General features: G+C 44.8%; 2 protein-coding genes across 2 annotated transcripts in view; one reads left to right on the forward strand and one right to left on the reverse strand.

The window, feature by feature from the left end:
• Nucleotides 1–22,164, reverse strand: part of IARS2 (isoleucyl-tRNA synthetase 2, mitochondrial) — a 165,046-nt gene that overhangs the window by 114,899 nt on the left and 27,983 nt on the right. The window contains 3 exon segments of the mRNA XM_029593171.1: nucleotides 2,512–2,681; nucleotides 7,971–8,086; nucleotides 13,158–13,248. Of these exon segments, the coding sequence (XP_029449031.1) occupies nucleotides 2,512–2,681; nucleotides 7,971–8,086; nucleotides 13,158–13,248 (377 nt within the window).
• The window catches only part of BPNT1 (3'(2'), 5'-bisphosphate nucleotidase 1), a 118,972-nt gene that overhangs the window by 5,359 nt on the left and 91,449 nt on the right, over nucleotides 1–22,164 (forward strand). The gene's annotated exons all lie outside the window — the stretch shown is intronic.

The following is a 22,164-nucleotide window of genomic DNA, read 5'->3' on the forward strand; positions in this document are numbered from 1 at the left end:
CAAGGAACTACAGACCACTGCCCGAACCCCCAAGGCGGATACTTCAAAAACTCGCTTTAAATAAACCTCGAGTTTGCGGTCCTGCAGATCCCTCAAGGCGGCCCCTCCCGTGACCGGGATGGTAGTTCTCTTAGTGACCGCCGTCACTGCCGAGTCCACTCGAGAAACCTTGAGGAGCTCCAGGTATTGCTCCGGGAGTGGGTATAGCTTATCCATGGCCCTGCCGACCCGCAGGTATGCCCTCAGGGGTGTCCCATTCCTTAGTTAACAATTGCAGTAGATTAGGATGAAATGGAAATGTCTTAGCCGGTGGAAGGAGCCCCGCCAGAACCGGATCTCCCTTCTTGGAAGTGGTAACGGGTTCCGGAGTTTCCTGTGGAGGATCCAAATCCAATTCCTCCAGAATGTGTGGTATGAGGTGGTCTAATTCATCCCGTTGAAATAGCCGGAAGACCCTGGGGTCATCGCCCTCTACCAGTGGAGCTGTGTCATCCAGCACCGGATCCCCAAAGGTATCCTGGGGGGGGGGGAGGAGGAGGAGCTGGTAGAGAGCTGCGAGACCACCCGCACCCGAGAGGTTGATGGGACCACAGCCGAGTCCGGAGCGACCCCCAGCCCCCCCTGGGACTCCTCCACCCTAGGGACCTTCGGTGGGGGGGGGGGGGCGGTAAACCTGGGTCCAGAGGCTGCTGGTGCTGGCTCAGCCGAGCCAGATATGCACTATGCATTAACAAAATGAAATCCGTTGAAAAAGGCCCGGGGGGAGGGGGCAGAGCAGGTGGAGCCCCCCCCCAGGATACCTGTCGGAGAAATCCAAGATGGCCGCCGTTCCCACGTCGGCCGGGAACGGGGCCGGCCCTGTAACTGCCCGGCGCGATTTTGTAGGCGAAACGGCGCGGCCCTCCGACCAAGAGGAGCCCTCCACGCCGGGGAGGCAACCGGCAAACAGACCCTCCCGAGACAAGCGGGAGGCCAGCTCGCCGCATGCGGAGCATCGCACAGCACGCGGCATGGAGGTAGGACTGAGAAACCCTCTGAAGGCTGCCTGCAGCGGCGAAACCATGCTGCGTCTGTCCCCCAAACTCGACCCTGGAGAGTAAATATAGCCGCAAGACTCTCCCTTGTTCCAACGGTGCCCTTGCTTTTTTTTTTTTTTTACTTTGTCAGAGGAATGAAGCCTCTCTGACCAGCAAGGGCTGCTGCTGACAGGCAGCGGGTCGGGAAAATGGGGGAGAGGCTGGACCACCAGCTTACATCCCAGGCAGCAGAAAAGGTAAACCTGAAAGGAAGAAAAAGAACATTCACACTTACCCCAATCCAGGGAAAAGACAGTGGGAAAGAGAGAACGAGAGCCCAGCCCCCGACGAGAGTCCTGCCTGCAAGCTCAGACCCAAAGCCTGGCTCCAAACTTCCCTTAAAGTAACACACCTTTTTTTTTTTTTTAAAGAGACAAATCCATCCACAGAAATTAAGATAAAACTAGACAGTAATAACTCATTCTTAAAAGTGAAGAGGGGAACCATAGGTGAGACCCGCATCTGCTGGAGTCAGAGGAATACTGAGGGGACACAGAGGGCGCTCTTACTATTAGGGGTCCGCCTTCTCAGCTTTTGCTCTGACTCCATCTGCTGGAAGGGGGAAACAACCCATGGTCTGGACTGATCCTGGTACATACAGGAAATACTCGCTTGGTCAATTATGGAGTAAATTTAGCAGGGAAGCAGTCTCAAAAAGCCACATTCAAAACGTTCTCTACCTTTAAGCGGTAAACCTATCGACCATTTCCTAATATCTCTGTGTATAAAGAGAGGAAAATTGGGTCTTGCACACTGTCTCCATTTCATGCTGGGCTACTTTAAAGAGTTCTGATGTGGGAAAGCCATGGTTTCCATGCCAGAGACTGAGCATATCTACACTATTCAAGGATGCTCCAGGGAAGGAGTCACACCGAATAAACCAGGCCTGTACACTGTTCACTGCATTTATGATATTTTAACAATATTGTAGCCTGCAGAAACCGTAAAGACAAAACTTCTGCACGCCCCCAGGAACCTGGCAATCATGGGCCCTAAACCTGGCTGCTAGGTGTGGCCTTGCACAATGACTGGGACACTGGGCCAGTTCAGGAGGGTCTGCTTAAAAGAGAAAACAAACACAAGGCAATTCCTGCCATTAACTTGCGAACAAAGTCAGGGACAAAAATGTCCAGCAGTCGTGCAGACAATGATCGTGATCAGACTCACTGAAGGCTGATCACAAAACTCCATGGACACTGCTGAGCTCCCACACGTGCCCTTTGGATCCCAATAGGCCACTACCCGGTTCCCTGGTCTCCCACGTTCCCGCCCCATCTTCTTTTGAAGATGGGGAGGCTTCAAAAAAGCCTGGAAGAGCTCAGCTTTCCCAGATTGCATGGATCCATCGCCAGTCTTTTAAACTGCATCAAAACTTCTCACGGTGAAGCAGCCAATGACCTAGCAAGTCTATATTAAGGAGATTAGAGCAATTTACCACAGGTAGCTGATGCTGGGAAGCAACGCTGTAATCATCCATACCATGGGCTGGGGCAGTGTGAACTAATCCTGTTCCCTTGGTCATGGTTACATGATTTGCAGGCAAGAGTGGCGAGACTCTGCCAGGAATGATGGGATGCGCACAACAGCCACCTGCCAAATCCGTACCTGCATGGAAACACGAGGGGGGGGGAAGCATAAATCAGAATGCTCGAACAGCTGTCCAGTAAAGCCAGAATAAAAAAAATTAAAAAAAAAAAAGCTTTAGCTCACGCTTTCTTTACACACACGATAAAACCTGAGTTTTAATGCCTGATGCAGTATATTAACAGTATGCAAATTTATTAGGAGTTTAAAAATAAAGTACATTAACCCAAAAATAAGCGCACATGAAACAAAATTTATGTGCAAAAAACGATTTCTGCGCATAAAAATTGAAAAGGTGCCTAGACAAGCATAAGGTTAAAAAACTGCTTCTCTTTTGGGAAGGCACTTACAGTAGCACAATTGTCACTATTGTGCAGCATTCACTGAATGGACAACTGTATTGCTCCCACCTAGCCAACAGTTCTGCTGCCAGCAAATTGAAAGCAGCAGGAAGACAGTTGTACAAATGAGTCCTGCACAATGCAAAAAGTTGTACTACTATAAGTGTGTTCCCAAAGAGCTTACATAAAAATAGACAGCTGCAAATACAACAATTCTGCATCTCTGACTTGAGCTCCTGGGGTAGAGTCCCTCGGGTTCAGACCTCCCAGGGCAGAAGGTCTCTAGCGCAGGCTTCCAGACTTGGGTACCCCCAACGCTTAGCCCGGTTTTTTTCAGGCTTGGAAATTTAACTCCTGGGTCATAGGCGGAGTAAGGTTAATTCATATTTCTAGGGCCAGTGTTAGTCTATGGTACTATTAATAAACATTTGTGCTCCTCTTAATAATCAATGAATCCAATATGTTTTTTGAACAAAACGTGGATTAATATACTTGAATCTTAATTCAACTCATTTTATAGTTTGCCCCCAAAAATTGTGTGAGCATTCACTTTTTTACATTTTTCATTTTCATGTTCTTTTTCCTTATTTAAAGGACCTTCAAAACACCCTGCAGGTAAAGAGTGATGTTACTTGACATTTTTACCGCATCGGGTCATTTTTAATCATTGGTCCAAAATGTCCACATGTAATATTGGAATATTTTTCTTAGGTTTTTTTTTTATAACTAAAAACCACTTTTACTAACTTTGCTCAATATTATTCAAACTACTTCCCTTGTCAGACGAATATTCAATTACCCAATCCAGAGATTTAGTTCGACATGATCATGTACCCTCCCGTGGCCGTCCTATCACTCGATCGCGGCTCTGGGCGTTTTTCAAATCTGAGAGATTACTGAATGTCCTTTTATACACATGCTCATTACTCTATTAATGACTGGCTAGTTAAAAAGCACTCACAGGATTTGTAAATCTAGACATGATTTCACATAAGGATAGCCCACTCTATTTCACGGTTTAATCCTTTAGGAGAAACTGACTGCAGCTGGAAGAGCCAGCATTTCTCACGTTGTTTTAATTGTTTCACTCGGTCCCCGTCCCCCCCCGGCCGATGAATTGGTATTAATTCCAAAATTGTCCATTTTGTGTCATCGAAAGAATATTGAACTCTTGGAAATGCGCAACCAGAGGAGCCTCAACTTTGCCTGTTTTTAAGCAACTCTTATGTTCTGTTAATCTAGTTCTAATCAAACGTTTAGTCATCCCAACATAAATCATATTGCATTGACAAAAGATCGCGTAAACAGTGACAAGATAGCAGTGCTTGCTTGGCATGTAACTTCTTTAGGTAATGAAATCTGTTTGCCCATTGGTAGCTTGATCACGGTCATTTGTGATTTCAGGGAACATAGGCTGCATCCAGTGCATTGTTTCATAGGTGGAAAGCTCACCACTATCTTGTCGCTTGCACGGACAACATGATCTCTAATATTTGCCCCCCTACTATAAGCAATCCGTATTGGATCTCTGAATATAAGATGGATAGCTCACAAAATATCCCAGTGCTGGTGGGTGGCTTGACTGATAGAGGCAGACTTTAGCGTATGCTTCAATACCAGGGTTTGATGGTTCGAACCCTCCTCCGGGGTTCCTTTTAAGAACAGATAATCTCTATTGGCATATAATGTCCGTCGGTATGCTGATTTTATGCACGACATGGGCTATCCCCTCTGTACAAATCGTTCGGCCATCTGTTTAGCCTGACACTTGAAATCCATTCTGTCAGTGCACAGTTGCCACAGCCTTAGGAATTGACCAATTGGCAGGTTTTTCTTGAAAGTGACGGGATGAAAGCTATCATACCGGAGCAAATTGTTCTTTTCACTCTGCTTTCTGTAGAAACTTGTAGCTAGTTTCGTGTCCTGTTTGGTAATCAAAATGTCCAGATATGCTATTTGATGGGTATGAAAATTTATGGTAAATTTTAAGCAGGTATCTAATGCATTAATCCATGAGTGAAATTCCATTAACTTCGCTGCAGAGCCGTCCCATACTATAAATATGTCGCCGATATATCCTTTCCAAAATAAGATGTATTGTTGCCATTGACAATTTGCAATGTGAGTCGATTCAAAGGCTGCCACAAAATTGTTGGCCACGTCTGGTGCCATAGCAGCCCCCATTGCTGTGCCTCGAACTTGGAGGAAGTACTCCCCTTCAAACATGAAGTAGTTTCTGCTAAGGGCCAGATGTAAAAGCTCTATTATATATTGTGATGGTATGCGTTGGGGGATAGGACGAGTCTCCAATGCCTCAAATACTGCTGTAGTCGCTTGATCTTGCGGTATTACCGTGTATATGGATTCCATATCCATTTTGACTAATAAACTCTCAGAGGGTACCTCTAGTGTATCGATATATTGTAACAGGCTGGAGCTCTCTTTGACATATGATTGAGCCTTTGGTACAAAAGTTTGCTATATTTTGTCTAAAAAAAATAGACACTGGCTCCAAAACGGAGTCACTTGCGGACACAATAGGTCTACCTCGAGGATTGTTTAGGGTTTTATGAATTTTTGGGACTAAATAAAGAACTGCTGTTCTCGGATGTTTGTTCAGCAAAAAAGCTCTTTCTGCATTCATGAGGTATCCTTGTTCAAACCCTTTTTCTACTTCAAGTATTGTTTCCTGTGTTGGATTTCTCATGTGCGATCGATAGAAATTGGTATTTAATACTTGTCGCTATACTTCTTGTTGGTATTGTGGGTGACTCATAACCACCGCTCCCCCCTTGTCCGCTGGCTTTATAACTATATCCATTCTGGTCTTCAAATGTTTTAATGCCAAGGATTCTGTTTGAGACATGAAGTATTCGTGATTTTTTAATTTTTCTATTTTTTGTACATCTCGTAAGACTAGCTCCTGAAACGTATTTATGGCTGCATCACCCAGTTGTGGAGGGCTCCAATTGGATTTTAATCTTACCAACGGGCAAACAGATTTCATTACCTAAGGAAGTTACATGCCAAGCAAGCTTTGCTGTTTACACAATCTTTTGTCAATGCAATATGATTTATGTTGGGATGACTAAACGTTTGATTAGAACTAGATTAACGGAACATACGAGTTGCTTAAAAACAGGTAAAGTTGAGGCTCCTCTGATTGCGCATTTCCAAGAGTTCAATCATTCTTTCGATGACATAAAATGGACAATTTTGGAATTAATACCAATTCATCAGCGGGGGGGGGGGGATATATGTGTGTGTGTGTGTGTGTGTATGTATGTGACCGAGTCAAACAATTACAACAACGTGAGCAATGCTGGATCTTCCAGCTGCAGTCAGTTTCCCCTAAAGGATTAAACCGTGAAATAGAGTGGGCTATCCTTACGTGAAATCATGTCTAGATTTACAAATCCTGTGAGTGTTTTTTAACAAGCCAGTCATTAATAGAGTAATGAGCATGCGTATAAAAGGACATTCAGTAATCCCTCAGATTTGAAAGAAGCCCAGAGCCGCGATCGAGTGATAGGACGGCCACGGGAGGGTAAGCTAGAGATGAATTTCAAATGAAGACATTTTCTCTGTAATGCATGGTAGTGACAAGATTTCTTTTTTAGGATTGTCTGTAAAGAAGAAAAAATCCCCAACAGAATCAGTAATACCAGAGGTGTTCCTGACGAAGCGGGCAGCGAAACATGATCATGTCAAACTAAATCTCTGGACTGGGTAATTGAATATTCATGACAAGGGAAGTACTTTGAATAATATTGAACAAAGTTAGTAAAAGTGGTTTTTAGTTTTTTTTTTTTTTTACAAAACAAGAAAAATATTCCAATATTACATGTGGACATTTCAGACTATTGATTAAAAATGACCCGATGCGGTAAAAAAGGCGAGTAACATCACTCTTTACCTGCAGGGTGTTATGAAGGTCCATTAAATAAGGAAAAAGAACGTGAAAATGAAAAATGTAAAAAAGGGAATGCTCACACAATTTTTGGGGGCAAACTATAAATGAGCTGAATTTAGATTAAAGTATATTAATCGACGTTTTGTTCAAAGGTCTATGGTACTATGCCAGCATAGTCTCGGATATGGCATTCCAAGATGTGGAGGGCCACTCTGGATCTGGAAGACCTGAGTACAGGACCCCCACGCTCAGGAACCACAGCACCATAGACTAACTCTAGTCTGAAAAATGTGAGTTCATCTTATTCCACCAGAAGTTAATTTTCCAGCATTAAAAAAACATGCGCTAAGCATACAAGGCTTTTAAACACACCTCTCTAAATTGGGGAATAATAGCCACTATCTTCATTATAACAATTTTTACATGGAGAGGTGCTAATCTGTGCTCAGCCTAGCACACATTATTACATCAGCCTCCAACTGAGGCCTCTCCAGCTCAGACAGTGTCACACACACTAAGAGTGACAAACCATTGAGGGCAAAGAAGTGCTACTCTGATAAAACGGAAAATTACCACAGGAAAGCCTATACTGGAGAAGAGAGTGATCTTCAAGACATGAAAGCCAAATGTTATTCACGCTGCTTTACTCATGAATTATGCGCTCAGCTGACATTGTTTCTATCACAGGGGGATTTTGGTTTCGGTGGGGATATTAGCAGCTGCTGTTGGCAGCTGAGGCGGCACAGTAGTTTGAGAGAGGGGACCATGAGGAGGTTTCAGCTTAAAATCTGAGGACATGCAAAAATCAGAGTGGAAATCAAGGTTTTTAGATTTTCATCTGAACCTCCTCCTTCCAAGAAAAAAAAAATCTTCTTGTGCTGCCATAGCTGTGGACAACAGAAATGGACAGCAGTGACAGTTGGGACTGTCAGGTGGTGAAAATTACCTACAGACCCACAAAAAAAAAAAAAAAAAAAAAAAAAGAATATACAAAACTAAAAACTTTACTCAGGAACAACTCTTTACACTTCCTTCAGAGTACTTGCTTCATCTTACCTTTAAATGTTGCAACGACCTCAAATTGTGTTCCTAAGGATCCGGCTGTGGATTCCACCTGATCTGCAGCCAGAATGTAATGTTCTCCGGTTCTTACACACTTCACTGCTGAATACCTGCAGTGTAGTAATTAGGGAACAATTACCAGCAGTAATACAATCAGACTACTTTACAAAGTCTATTATATGATGTCAATTATTCCAATCATGGAAGAAGAAAGAAATCCGGCAGATGAGTATATAGAGGGCGAGCATGTTCCAGCCATCCAGTAGGAAACAGTTCTAAATTTCAATTACTTGCTGTGAAAAAATTTTAACTGAGAATAGCAAATGAGTAAAAACAGCACAATTTACTTTACAGCAATAAGAAAGTTCCAGCCAGAACTAACGCAGTCTACTTTCTGGGACACGTGCATGCAAATGTCCAAAGTCCACAAATGTGAGTGGTTCTGAAAACCCCCCACCCATAATCAAGATCCTCATGACATCCTTGACATGTCCTGAAAATATAGTATGGATAGGACACCAAATAGGAAATGTATTAGTGGGGGACAGACAAACAAATCTTAAGCCTTTTTCTTCAGAAAGTAGGCAAAAACTTAGCAGTTGCTAAACCAAAAGGTTATCAGGGGCAACAGCTGCACGCACATGTTTATGGAATACATGGATTGACATGAACACTGCCCCCACCCTATTTTTTCGAACTTCTGTTTTATGCGCCAGCACAAGTTCCACCAGTTAAGAGAGCTTACTTTCTACCATCTGCGTCTCCTCGGCCTACCAATACGGCAGTGGACACAGATAACCTAATTTTCTCGAGAGCTCTGCGATAGAAATTATTGAAAGAGCTACATTGCTTGTTTCCTTTATTAGCAGTCAAGATCTGAGTTCTGTAATGGGAATATATTTTGGATCTATGTCATCTTGAGATCGAATGTCGGTATATAAAAATAATAAATAAATAAATAAATAAATAAATCTTTACATCACGACCAAGGAGTTAGAATGCTTCCTGACTTAGCCCCGGTAATGCAGGAGAGAAGGAAGGGGGATTTTGGTTTTACGTCAGGCCACCATTGCTTCAGGTTGTTCTTTTTTTTTTTTTACTTAGATACACCCATGTAAAAGTATCATTAAGTGTCAGGATGACAGTTTCATGTTTTTCTCCCCCAGAACAGTTAAAATCTTTTCTGGATTCAAGAAGAGAGTGTTTCTCCTTTAAATACCGATTAGGTCTGATGTGGTGATCTGTTATAGGAGTTAACAGCTGTCGTGATAAGCTAGCTTTCTTTTTTCTTAATAGATTTTTAGGGCTCCTTTTATTTGTCTCCCTTTTTTGTTATTGATATTAAGGTATGGGTAATGAATTATTCCACTTATTTTCTGTTTGAGATTATTACTTCTTTATACTCGTGTTTCTAATGCAAGGTGCTAAAGCTTTGTACAATAAAAAAAATCCAATAAACTAAAAATAAAAGGATATTCCCTTTTATCTTCTCCAGACTTTATTACCCACTATCATCCTCTCTTTAAATACCTCAGTCATAAATCTCTGTCCTCTGCTTTCAATGTACACCCTCATCGCCCCAAACCACCACTCAGTCTTTCTCCCATCCACCTTCAAACACCCTTGGAAATCCTGCAAATAACTTCCTTTCCAGGCAAACTCATCTTGACTCCTTCCTGCTTTGTTTCCATGAAAAAGCTCCTATGTAAACGGACAAATTGTAGTATGATTACTTTTATGTGCCTTAATGTAAACCGGTGACGATCCCCACCAAACGACGGTATAGAAAAGACTTTAAATAAATAAATGTAAGTATTGTGATTTTCTTCTGGCCAAGTAACATAGTAAATGGCAGCAGAAAAAGACCCAAGTGCTCCATCCAGTCTGCCCAGAAAGCTTTTATTATTTTTAATTAAATTTTGTTTTTATTCTGTTAAGGGTAGTAACTGTCACTAAACACTTCTCTACCTCATCCTCTTCGACACCACTGATTGCCCTTTACTTCAGGTCTTGGATACCATAAATCTGTCCTCTCTTGGCCTTCATCTCACTTGTATCTTGTGTTATCTCTTTTCTCCGATTCCTCTCTGTCCCCTCGTCCAAGATCTGTAGGGCTCCGAAGAGCTTAGCCCTAAACCACTGCTCATGAGTTTACATACTCTGTGATGTCATTCAGTTCTCTGTGTCTTGGGACCTCAACATGGTGTTAATTCAGCTCCTTTTGAGTCGCTGCTCTCCTGTGACTTGAAGGACCTGACCTGGAAGGCTATTTTTGGTGGGGATTACTTCAGCGCAGGGTCAGCAAAGCTCCAGGCCTTAGTGACTTATCCACCATGACAGGGTGGTCTTGCGTACGCACTCTAAGTTCCTGCCTAAGGTAGTGACGGATTTCCTTCTTAACCAGTCAATCATCCTGCCGATATTCTTTCCCAGGCCTCATTCGCACTAAGATGAACGAGCACTGCACAATTTGGACTGCAAGCGAGACTTAGCCTTCTACCTGGAGTGGACAGAAGCCCATAGACAGTCTACCCAAATTTGTATTTCTTTTGATATGAATAGTTTGGGCGTTGCTGTTGCCAAACAGACACTATCCAATTGGTTAGCAGATTACATCTCCTTCTGTTATGCCCAGGTGGGACAGCATCTTGGGGGGGGGGGGGGGTTTCATGTCAAGGCTCATTCTGTCAGACATGGTAGTGTCTGTGGCCCATTTGCGAGCATTTCCAGTGGAGGAGATCTGCAAGGCTGCGACGTGGAGTTCTCTCCACACATTTACATCCCATTAAAGTCTGGATAGGGACAGCCAACATGACAGTAGGTTCGGCCAGTCTGCCCTCTGGAACTGTTTGAGAGTTACAACACAACTCTCCCAACTTAGGGCCTGTTAGGGTTCAAGTTATATCTCCCTCTGTTACTAACAGCATCAGTGTTATTGTGCCTGTTGGCTCCTGGTTGGGTGTCTGTTGGTCTCCTTTTGTGTTGGGGAGCAGCCTGTAGCTAGGGATTTCCCCATGTGTGAGGACTACCATCCTGCCTGTCCTCGGAGAAAGCAGAGTTGCTTACCTGTAACAGGTGTTCTCACAGGACAGCAGGATGGTAGTCCTCACGAAACCTGCCCGCCACCCTGTCAAGCTGGGTTTCTCCTAATTTTTTATTTTAATCGTACTTCTATGTTACTAGACTGAAAAGGGACCCTGCGTGAACGTGTGATGTAGGGCATGCTCATTGTAGCTGGTCGAGGTTGCTGGAAACTTTGGCGTGGGTTTTCCATGTCGGGATCCATCTAATGATGTCACCCATGTCTGAGGACTAACATCCTGCTGTCCTTGGAGAACACCTGTTACAGGTAAGCAAGTCTGCTTCTGAATTGCCTTTTAAATTATTTCACAGGCAGTTCGTGTTCTGTTTTGAAAACATGCACAGAATTTTGCAGATTTCTAAAATGTATGCAGATTTTACATATTTTAAACATACAATTTCACCAGGATAATCCTTTTTTCCGTGTTACTAGTATTGTATGGCGACATCACATTGCTGACCATTCAGCAGTGGTAGTTATTGACATAGCTGTGACTACTTCAGCCACAATTATTTTGTAGATTATTTTAGGGACAGCACAGTTTTGTAAATCCTTTTTTTCCCCCCAGCAAAACAATGGTGTGTAGTCCTAAGCTCAATAAACCTCCCAACTAGGGTAATGGAGAGCAGCCTCACAAAGCATCTGCACAAATGAGTTGCATCATCATCATTAGTATGTTTACTCATATTTTGTCCCATGCTGATTCTTGTCTTGCCCAGGGAGGATATCCCCTGGCCTACACTGACTTTAACCATCTATGGACCTCCTTTCTGGTCCCTCTGTTCATTCTCTTATCTGTTCTTGGAGTCCAGAGAAGAATTTGGCCATGCTGTCAGTCTCTCTCTGTTCTAGGGCAAAGGAGTCACATCTGTCTAATCCAACTGGCAGTTCATTAAGTTCTTTTTCTCACCCACGATCCCTTCTCCTTCACTCCCTTAAAAGAAACAGGGGGGTAACCTGCATGGAGAGGCAGCTATACTACCATAAGAAACTTGCTGGGCAAATTGGATGGACCAATTGGTCTTTTTCTGCCATCATTATGTTATGTTATACCTAACACCACGAAATCCACTTCACTACCTACAAGTACTCCCTATCTGCTCTAAATTTCTCTCTCTCTCTCCTTGGTACCTTCATGGCTGTCATTCTGTCACTTCAAACTCCACGTCACACACATTGTTCCTCATTTTTCTCTCCTCCTCTGACATTCTGCACTGCGCCATCATTCTTCCAGTATTCAAGGCCCCTTAGAGTCACATTTGAATCTCCGTCCCCAATTTTTCTCTCTTCCACCACAACACAGTCAAAATCTGACTGTTTCTGTTTCCTTCTAATCAAAGACCTAATCCATATCCCCCTCACTTCTCAATTACTGAAATCCCTCTGGCCTACACACCACCTTCATCGTTCCTCTGAAATCCAAGTCAAATTGCAGCAGCAAAACCATTTTGCTCCCCTGAAAATCCCTTTGCCTCCTCACCTCTGTATCCACCTTAAATTTAAGCTTCCACTTGACCCTTTCAAGGCCTTACACTCCCCCTTCTCTCTACATCTCAGCCCTGTCTCATTAGCTCCCTTTGTCTCCTCAGCTCATTCCCACCACCAAGCATTTTTCTTTCATTGAGTCCATGTCTACTGGAACTTGCTTTCTCTTGCAACATGCCAGGCTTCCTTTCTGACCCTTCAAGTCCCATTTGAAGAGTCACTTCTTCCGCAAAGTATTCTACTTGTCTCCTTCAAGCACACAACTTCCTCTGTGACTCTTCCTGCAGCTGTCCCCATCTTCCTCTCTATCATTTTCCTTCTTGCCATATTTAAGGTCTTTGGGTTAAGGTGCTCCCTCACTTATTGTACCTGAATGATTTGACTCAGTTATTAATTGTAACCCTATATTGATACACCTATTTTTACCTTGTATGGGCACAGTGTACGCTTGTGAGTGATACATATACAAATTATTTGTAAGCGTTTCAGGAAATAAATGTAAAAGGACTACTAATTAAACCTACTTATGAAATTTAGTAGTTCATTCGGACATTCAAACTTAGCAGACCATTCAGATAATCTTGTATAATGAAATCCAAAACTAAAACACATACTCAGCATCTGGCATATAACAAATGGCTTGATTGAGTGGAATGGTCCAGGGTTGAGTGGTCCAGATTAATGTGCTAACAGGGGATGAACCATCTGCAGATTTAAAGTGAGAAACATATGGCGTGAAACCATTTTGCTCAAAATACAACTGCATGCAAAAATTAAAGGATTATAATGTACACTTTAAAGCAACTCTTCAGCACAGTGGACCTGAAAATGAGCTAACCTTGAAGGTTGCTGCTTGCATGAAAAAATGTTTAATTACTTTCATCTGGTACTTACAGGACCAGTGAGCCCCTTCCCTCAGTCCTCAGCCTTTGCCCTGCAGACTGGAAGTCACAAGCCTCACAGGACCAGTGCCCATGCTGCACTGATCCCAACAGTTTAAAGGATAATAACTTGGAAAGCATGAAGTTACCCTCAGCATTTGCAGATATATAGAGTTATCCTACAAGCTCACACTTGTGTGCAAAGCATTTCAATGTACCGGACACAGACAGGAAAAAATCCACCTAGAAAATTAGTGGATTTATTTTCTTACATCTGATGTCACCACGACGACACATGCACGGACCATATTTAGATATCAAAACCAGGTACACGTGTCTGTACAGATGTGCATATATAGGAGTGGAAAAATATTTGCACAACTTAAACGCCAGCCAAACATTTTTAGGAGTTATGAACTTTTTCTTCAGCTCTTATTTACTTAGACTTATGGATCCTTTTCCAATAATTCAAGGCAATTTACAATACTATAATCATAAATACGACAATATGTTAAAAATAATACAGATACCAAGCACATAGCCTGTATTCAAAAAATTACTAAAAGAGGAACACAAAAACACATACATACAGCTATCACAGATAACCGGATACAAACTACACAATTCCATCAACACTATAAAATTTAGAGAATTACGGATAAAACCCACAATCCAGTAGGGTACGTCATAAAAAACGATTCTGTCTTCACACGCCACTGAAACTTTAAATCAGTTTTCAGATTGATTTCTTTAGGTATGACATTCCCTGTTGGGGGTGCATACAGGTAGAGGCATTTGACTGCACCCCCCAGTCTAATCTTTTTAAGAGATGGAAAGAATGGTCAAAAGTCTATCATTTGCCGAATTTAGAACCCAGCAGGAAAGGAAAATTGGTTCTTACCTGCTAATTTTCTTTCCTGTAGTACCATGGATCAGTCCAGATTCCTGGGTTTTGCCTCCCTTCCAGCAGATGGAGATAGAGAAAGTTTCATAGGCACCGCCTTATAACCTGGTGTGCCACCTGCTACTCTTCAGTATTTATCAGTACCCAAGCATAAACAAACCAATTTGGATTAACTGTAAGCTCATTCCCCCGAACGAGCAGAGGAGTAGGAAAAGAAAAAACTGAGTAACTTGTTGAGTATTATCTGCAGAATGTATGCCAAACCTCAGAGAAAAACAGAAAGAATCAGTAATCGAGCGGACTCTCCAGACAACTAAATCTCAAACATGGGTGGCCATCTAGACTGATCCGTGGTACTACAGGAACGAAAATTATCAGGTAAGAACCAAATTTTCCTTTCCCTGTACGTACCCAGATCAGTCCAGACTCCTGGGATGTACCAAAGTTTCCCTTAATTAGGGTGGAACTTGTAGAGTCCCGCTCGAAAAACACTCTCACCGAAATTGCAAACGTCTGAGGCTTGGACATTCAACCGGTAGTGCCTAGCAAAAGTGTGTAAGGATTTCTAAGTGGCTGCCCTGAAAATTTCCTGCGGGGAGACCAGATGACATTCCACCCAAGAAGCCACCTGGGAGCACGTAGAATGAGCCCTCACGACAGATGACCACGACAGATATAAGATTCGATAGCTTCTTTCAGCCAACATGCTATATTAGCCTTCGAAGCTTGTTGACCTTTTTTTACGCCATGCCACAAGAAAAAAAAAAAGATGATCTGACAAACTAAAGCTGTTTGTAACCTCCAGATAACATAGGAGAGCCCTCAGGACATCCAGGCATCTCAAATCCCTTGCATGAGAAGAAATAAGATCCAAGTCTGAAAAGGCTGGAGTTCCACTGATACTACCTTGGATGGAACCATTCTCAAAGAGACCCCCCGAGTCCGAAATTCGCAAGAATGGATCTCTACACGACAACGCTTGAAGCTCAGAGACCCTTCTTGCTGAACAAATGGCTTCTAAAAAGAACACCTTCAGAGTTGGATCTTTCAATGAGGCCTTTTTAAGCGGTTCAAAAGGCAGCTCACACAAGGCCTTAAGGACCAGGGTCAAGCTCCAGGAAAGACAAACTCTGCGAACTTGAGGGCGCAAATGTTTAACCCCTCTAAGGAAATGGATCACATCTGGATGAGCAGCGAGAGTGGTCCCGTGAATCTTGCCCTGTAGACAACCCAGGGCTGCGACCTGGACTCTTAGGGAATTGAAAGATAAACCCTTTGCCAGACCATTCCGAAGCCCAGCGAGGATCAGTGCCTTGTGGCTTACACTAAGACTCAAAGACCCTCCAAACTTGAATATACGCCATGGAGGGCTTGAAACCCTTCAAAAACGTAGAAATGACATCCTCCGGATAGCCTTTCTTCCTCAACTGCTTCCTCACAAAAGCCAGGCCGCAAGACAGAAGCGATCTGCTTGATCAAAAAATATAGGACCTTGACGAAGAAGATTTGGCAGATGAGTTAATTGAAGGAGTCCGTCCACTGTCAGGTTGACTAGGTCCGCAAACCATGGGCAACGCAGCCACTCCGGAGCCACCAAGATCAATGGGTCTGGATGAGCTTTTATTCTTCTGATCATCTTGCCTATCAGGGGCCATGGAGGAAACACAAAGGAGGACACGTCGTGGCCAAGGAACCACAAGCCCATCCACACAGCTTCCGCTCTGTGCTCTCTTCCGCAGCTGAAGAATCGCTGTGCCTTGGCATTCAAGCGGGTCGTCATCAGATCTACATGCGGGTGGCCCCACCTGTGGGAGATTAAGTCCATAGCACTGCTCGATGGCTCCCATTCCCCAGGGTCTAATTGTCAATGGCTGAGAAAATCCGCCTGCACATTGGTGGTCCCCGCTATATGGGATGACGGTAGCATCGTCAAATGTTGTTCCACCCAGGACATCAGCATCTGTGCTTCGAGAGCTATCGATCGGCTCTTGGTGCTGCCCTGCTGATTGATGTAGGCCACTGTTGTGTTGTCAGACAAGATCCAGACTGCCCGGTTGCGTAGAAGTGGGAGAAAACTCTCCAGAGCCAGCCTTATTTATTTATTTTTATTTAAAAACTTTTCTATACCGTCGTTTAGTAGTATACCATCACAACGGTTTACAGAGAGAGCCTCACCGTTCTCGTCTCCAGACCAAGTCGCCTCCTCCGGGAACCAACAACCCTGAGCTGCTTGTGACTGGCATATAGCCCCCCATCCAGAATAACTGGCATCGGTGGTCACCTCTGTCCAGAGGGACCTCAAGGTCCACCCCACAAGAGACTGGACCTGATGGAGTCTGGAAGGGGGAGCTGGAGATGAAACTGTTCCGATAACAGGTTCTAACGGGAGAGCAACACACTCTGCAGGGGTCTCATGTAAGTAAACACCCACGGGACCAGTTCCAAGGTTGAAGCCATGTAGCCGAGAACCTGTAGATAGCCACAGATCCTGGGCACTTGAGTTTGCAACAGGTGTTGGACTTGGCCTTGTAACTTGAAAATCCTCTCCTCTGAAAGGAAAACTTTGCCCAAGTGAGTATAAAATCGGGCCCCCAGAAACTCCAGAACCTGGGATGGAGCTAGATGACTTTTGGCTAGGTTGAGAACCCATCCCAGACAGCGCAGGCGGAGGACAACCCTCCTCCACTGCCTGAGAACACAGCTCCCTCTGATTCCGCCCGTATTAGCCAGTCATCCACGTAGGGATGGACCCAAGATCCCTTCTTTCCGCCAGAGCAGCTGCCACCACGACCATTACCTTGCTGAAAGTCCGTGAAGCCGTGGCCAGGCCAAATGGCAGGGCACAAAACTGGAAATGTTGCCAGAGGATCATAAACCTGAGAAACTTCTGATGGTCCCCGAGTATCCCGATATGCAAGGAGGCTTCCGTTAGATCCAGAGAATCCAGGAACTTTCCCTTTCGCACTGCTGCAATCACGGATCGAAGAGTCTCCATCCGAAAACGGGGCACCTTCAGGGCCCGATTGATCTTTTTCAAGTCCAGAACTGGACAGAATGTTCCCTCCACAAAGTAAATAGAATACCTTCCTTGGCCACACTCCTCGCAGGGGACAGGAACAAAAGCCCCTAGCCCTTGGAGGGTCTGCTGGACGACTTGCTTCTTTGCAGGGGAGCCGCAGGGAGACATCAGGAACAGGTTTCTGAGCAGAAAGCAAACTCTAATGTGTAACTGTGTTCTATCACGCTTAGAACCCACTGGTCCAATGTGATCTTGGCCCACTCCTGGTAAAAAAAAAAAAAAAAAAGTCAACCGGCCCCTGATAAGCAGAACAGAGGAGTGAGCCGGCAGCATCTTATTGTGAGGACTTAATTTCACCGGTACCTTGAGTGGGGCCCTCTAGGTTTGGTCTGCAGACATGAAAGGAATGAGACTAAGGTGTGACCTACCCGAGGCCTGTCATTGACCTGCACCCGGAGTCCTGCTCTGACGGAAGCATCGTTGGCTACGGAAACCTTTCTAAGCTCATGGCTTGTCCTCCGGGAGCTTGTGCACTTTATTATCCCCCAGTTGTTTTACCAGCTGCTCCAAGTCCTCTCCAAAGAGGAACTTCCCCTTAAAGGAAAGCGCCCCGAGCTGGGCCTTCAACGACACATCCGCAGCCCAATTGCAGAGCCACAAAAGTCTCTTAGCTGAGACCGTGGAAGTCATAGTCCTGGAGGAAGTGCAAAGTAGGTCATACAAGGCGTCAGCACTATAAGCCACAGCAGCCTCTAACCACTCCGCCTGCTGCGCCTCAGGGGTGAGAGGTCTTTGGCACCCTGCAATTGTTGCACCCAATGTAAGCTCACCCACAGCATATAACTGCTGCAGACTGCCGCCCGTATGCTGAGAGCAGAGACCTCAAAAATCCTTTTGAGCTGCACCTCCAGTTTACGATCCTGAAGATCTTTCAAAGCTGCTGCCCCAGCGACCAGGATGGTCGCTCGTTTCGTGACCGCCAAGACAGACGCGTCCAATTTAGGAACCTTCAACAGCTCTAACATGTCTTCCGGCAACGGATAGAGCCTGTCCATCGCCCTGCCGACCTTGAGGCCAGTCTCCGGAGTATCGCACTCCCGGAACATGAGCTGCTTCATCCTCTCATGAAAAGGGAAGGTTGTAATTGGACCCCGTAATCCCGCCAGAACCGGATCCACCGTGTCCGTGCTCGGATCTGCTACTGTGGGTGCAATGCTCAGTTCTGCCAAGGGGTATTAAAGGAGCCAAGTCATCACGCTGAAACAAGCGCACCACCTTAGGGTCATCTCCTTCCAGGGGAACATCTGGGCCCCCGTCATCTCCTACATTGGGATCCCCTGGGGGAAGAGGAGAAAGCGCACTACGGCCATCCTCAGGGTCCAAGTCCTCCGAGGTGACCTCCAGAGCCATCTCTCGGGGCCTGGGAGGAATGAATCTTGCAGACATGAATAGCAGTGGAAGATATGATAGCAGGGGGGATATGATAGAGATGTTTAAATATATGAGAGGTCTAGAACGGGTAGATGTGAATCGGTTATTTACTCTTTCGGATAGTAGAAAGACTAGGAGGCACTCCATGAAGTTAGCATGGGGCACATTTAAAACTAATCGGAGAAAGTTCTTTTTTACTCAACGCACAATTAAACTCTGGAATTTGTTGCCAGAGGATGTGGTTAGTGCAGTTAGTATAGCTGTGTTTAAAAAAGGATTGGATAAGTTCTTGGAGGAGAAGTCCTTTACCTGCTATTAAGTTCACTTAGAGAATAGCCACTGCCATTAGCAATGGTAACATGGAATAGACTTCGTTTTTGGGTACTTGCCAGGTTCTTATAGCCTGGATTGGCCACTGTTGGAAACAGGATGCTGGGCTTGATGGACCCTTGGTCTGACCCAGTATGGCATTTTCTTATGTTCTTATGTTCTCTGGCTTCCTGGGAAGCTTCTTAGGTGGGTCACCAGCGTCCTGATCCCTGGGGCCCCTATCTTCCGGGCACTGCTGGCCAAAAAGGCCTGATGAATTAATAGGCAAACTCCAGAGAAAACCCAGAGGAATCCACTGCATATCTCCTGTTACTGGGTCCTGATCATCAGAGAATTCTCCAGAGGCCCCCCGGGCCCTATTGGGGCTTAAATTGGTGGGAAAAAACTCCGGAGGGAAATCCTGTCCCCCTGCCGATGCCTCCTCAGCCACACAAAAGGCTCTCAAAATGGCTGCCATTCCCATGCTGAGAGGGAACGGGATCGGTTTGAGTCTCCCTTGCAGCCGGCACCTGCTCGGCACTGTGCAGCTTGTCTGGAGTGACCGCGGAGATGCCGGAAGGCCCCTCCCTTCTGGGGAAGCAACTGGAGCAGAGTCCTGCCGCAGCACGGCTCGGGAGCCGCTCCCCACACACCAAGTAGCGGCTCTCATAAGGCATAATTGGGTAGCGGCAAGCCCTGCTGAAAATGCCAACAGAAACGGGGGGGCGGGGCCCCAGCAAACAGCTCCTGCTCCGCTCCCTACAGCTAAGCTAGAGGAGTCCGGTATCCAAAACTTTGTTTCCTTCCTCTTTTTTTTTTTTTTTAAAACGAATATCAGCAGGGAAAGAAAATTAAAAAATACTTCCCTGAGACTTAGCAGAGGCTGCAGGCTGAAAAAGGGGGAGGGAACTGGTCTACCAGCTATCACCCCCAGCGCACAAAGGAGCACAATATTGGGGTCCCCAACTCCTGCTCGTTCCTGCCTCCAACCAGAGGGGGATGGTCCCACCAGGACCTCACAACACCCTAGGAGACCTGTTTCTCCTGTCACGGATATTCTTTTTTTTTTTTTTCAGGCTCGGGTACAGAACCACACGTTTTGCACCACTTCATCTGCTGGAGACAGAAAAATACTGAAGAGTAGCAGGTGGCACACCAGATTATTCGGTAGTGCCTGTGAAACTTTCTCTGACTCCATCTGCTGGAAGGGAGGCAAAACCCAGGAGTTTGGACTGATGTGGGTACGTACAGGGAACAGACAATCTAATTTTCTCAGCAAAGCAACTTGGCTCAGCCTTATGCAATGCCTTAAACAATAAACAAAGAACATTAAAATGCACACAGAAGGCTACATGAAGCCAATGCAAATTGAACAGGATTGGGCTGTTACTCTCCCTTAAGTACACCTCATCACTACCCAGGCAACCGCAGTTTTAAGGACCTGCAGCCTACAAAAGTTCTTCTGGAGTGACCAGCAAACAAGGCATTTCAGGAATCCATATTTACTAATATCAACACATGCAAGGCAGTCTTCAGCTCACTTTCTGATACATATCATCTTATCACTATACCAGCTGAAGTTTAAATATTGCTTTTGGGACAACAATGGAAAGATGGCCTTCCACGGTAGCAAAAGCCCTAAGCTCGTAACCTTACATTGAAGTGGGAGAATCAAACCATCCTGTTTTATCTGCTGCTTTCTAAGCTGAAGGTTAGCTTTACTCATCCACAGCACCTCCAATTTAAAGCATCAAATTTCCAATCTGTTGCTTTTCAACCAACGGGCAACCTTCTCCAAGCACTGTTTAACTGCAGCAAGAGAAGTATCTAAATCAGTCACTAGCTGATGGTACAAATTGGATGTTGTCTATGTAACCTTGAAATTTAAACTGGAGGGACCCAATTATCTCCATTAACGGATGAAGATAAACATAAAAAAGCGACGGGGAAAGCACTGAACCATGGTAGACTCCACATTCTAAAACCTTCTCTGAAGAGCACCTCCCATTCCATAAAACTCACTGTGCACTATGCTTGAAAAACGTTCACCATGAAAAAAAATCCGAGCCTTTGACATCGACATTCCTTAACCTAGAGAACATAAGCTCATGATCCACAGTGTAAGACTGCAATGATGTCTAATAAAACCAAAATGGGTGAAAATACCCTTGTCCAGATTAATCCACAAATCATAGACATGGGAAATCAAAGCAAATTTGGTACTCTTTTCCTGTCTCAATTCAAGCTGACAGATCCAAATACCTCGTTTTAATTAAAAAAAAATAAAAATTAATGTGCTGCCCCCTTTCAATAGATTTAGATAAAAATTTAAGGTTTGAAACTGGTCATACAGTTAGAGTCCAGCGAGCAACTTTTCCATATAGGACGAACAATCTCCTGCTTACAGGAAGAGGATGAGAAAGCCGTTCAAATAATGCATTTTCTACCCTAGCTAATATAGCATCAAACTTTCTGCCTGCAACCCTTATGTGACTAAGAGACTGAAAATGTGGGTCCTTGCTAATAACTCCCCTGTCTCTTTTGGGCTCACCAGTTTTAATTCTCCCCAAGTAAACTGCTTTGCTCTTATTTTGGACTATGCTGTGCTTATTTTGCTAATTTATTCTGAGGTTACTTATTTAGCTTTCTACCCCTCCCTCCCCAGCTGTTGACTTTGCTCCCATCCAGCTTCTTACTTCACTCAGCTGCTCTCCTCTTCTCCTCCCTGCAGGCTCCCTCTTCTAGCTTCTTTCCTCCATCCAGCTATTTTGGCCCCTTTTTCTGTCCCTTCAGTGTCCATCAGGCATCTTCCATTCCTCCAGCTTCTTCCTTCCTCTCCGGCTGTTCTCCTCCTTCTCCCACTCAATTTCTTTCTTTGCTCCAACTACTCTCCCCATGCCTTCCAATTTTTTTCCCCTCCACTCCAGCAGCGTCGGCTCCTCTAGTGCTGCCATGCTCTCCTCAGCCCTGGCCCAGCTGTAATGGCAGTTCTTCTGCCTGGGCAGGCACCAAGTTTTGGGCACTTGGCTGAAAGTGGGGCCCAGGGTTTTTCCAGCCCCGTGCACCATACAGACAGT

This window comes from Rhinatrema bivittatum, chromosome 3 (assembly GCF_901001135.1).
Source record: "Rhinatrema bivittatum chromosome 3, aRhiBiv1.1, whole genome shotgun sequence".
NCBI lineage: Eukaryota > Metazoa > Chordata > Amphibia > Gymnophiona > Rhinatrematidae > Rhinatrema > Rhinatrema bivittatum.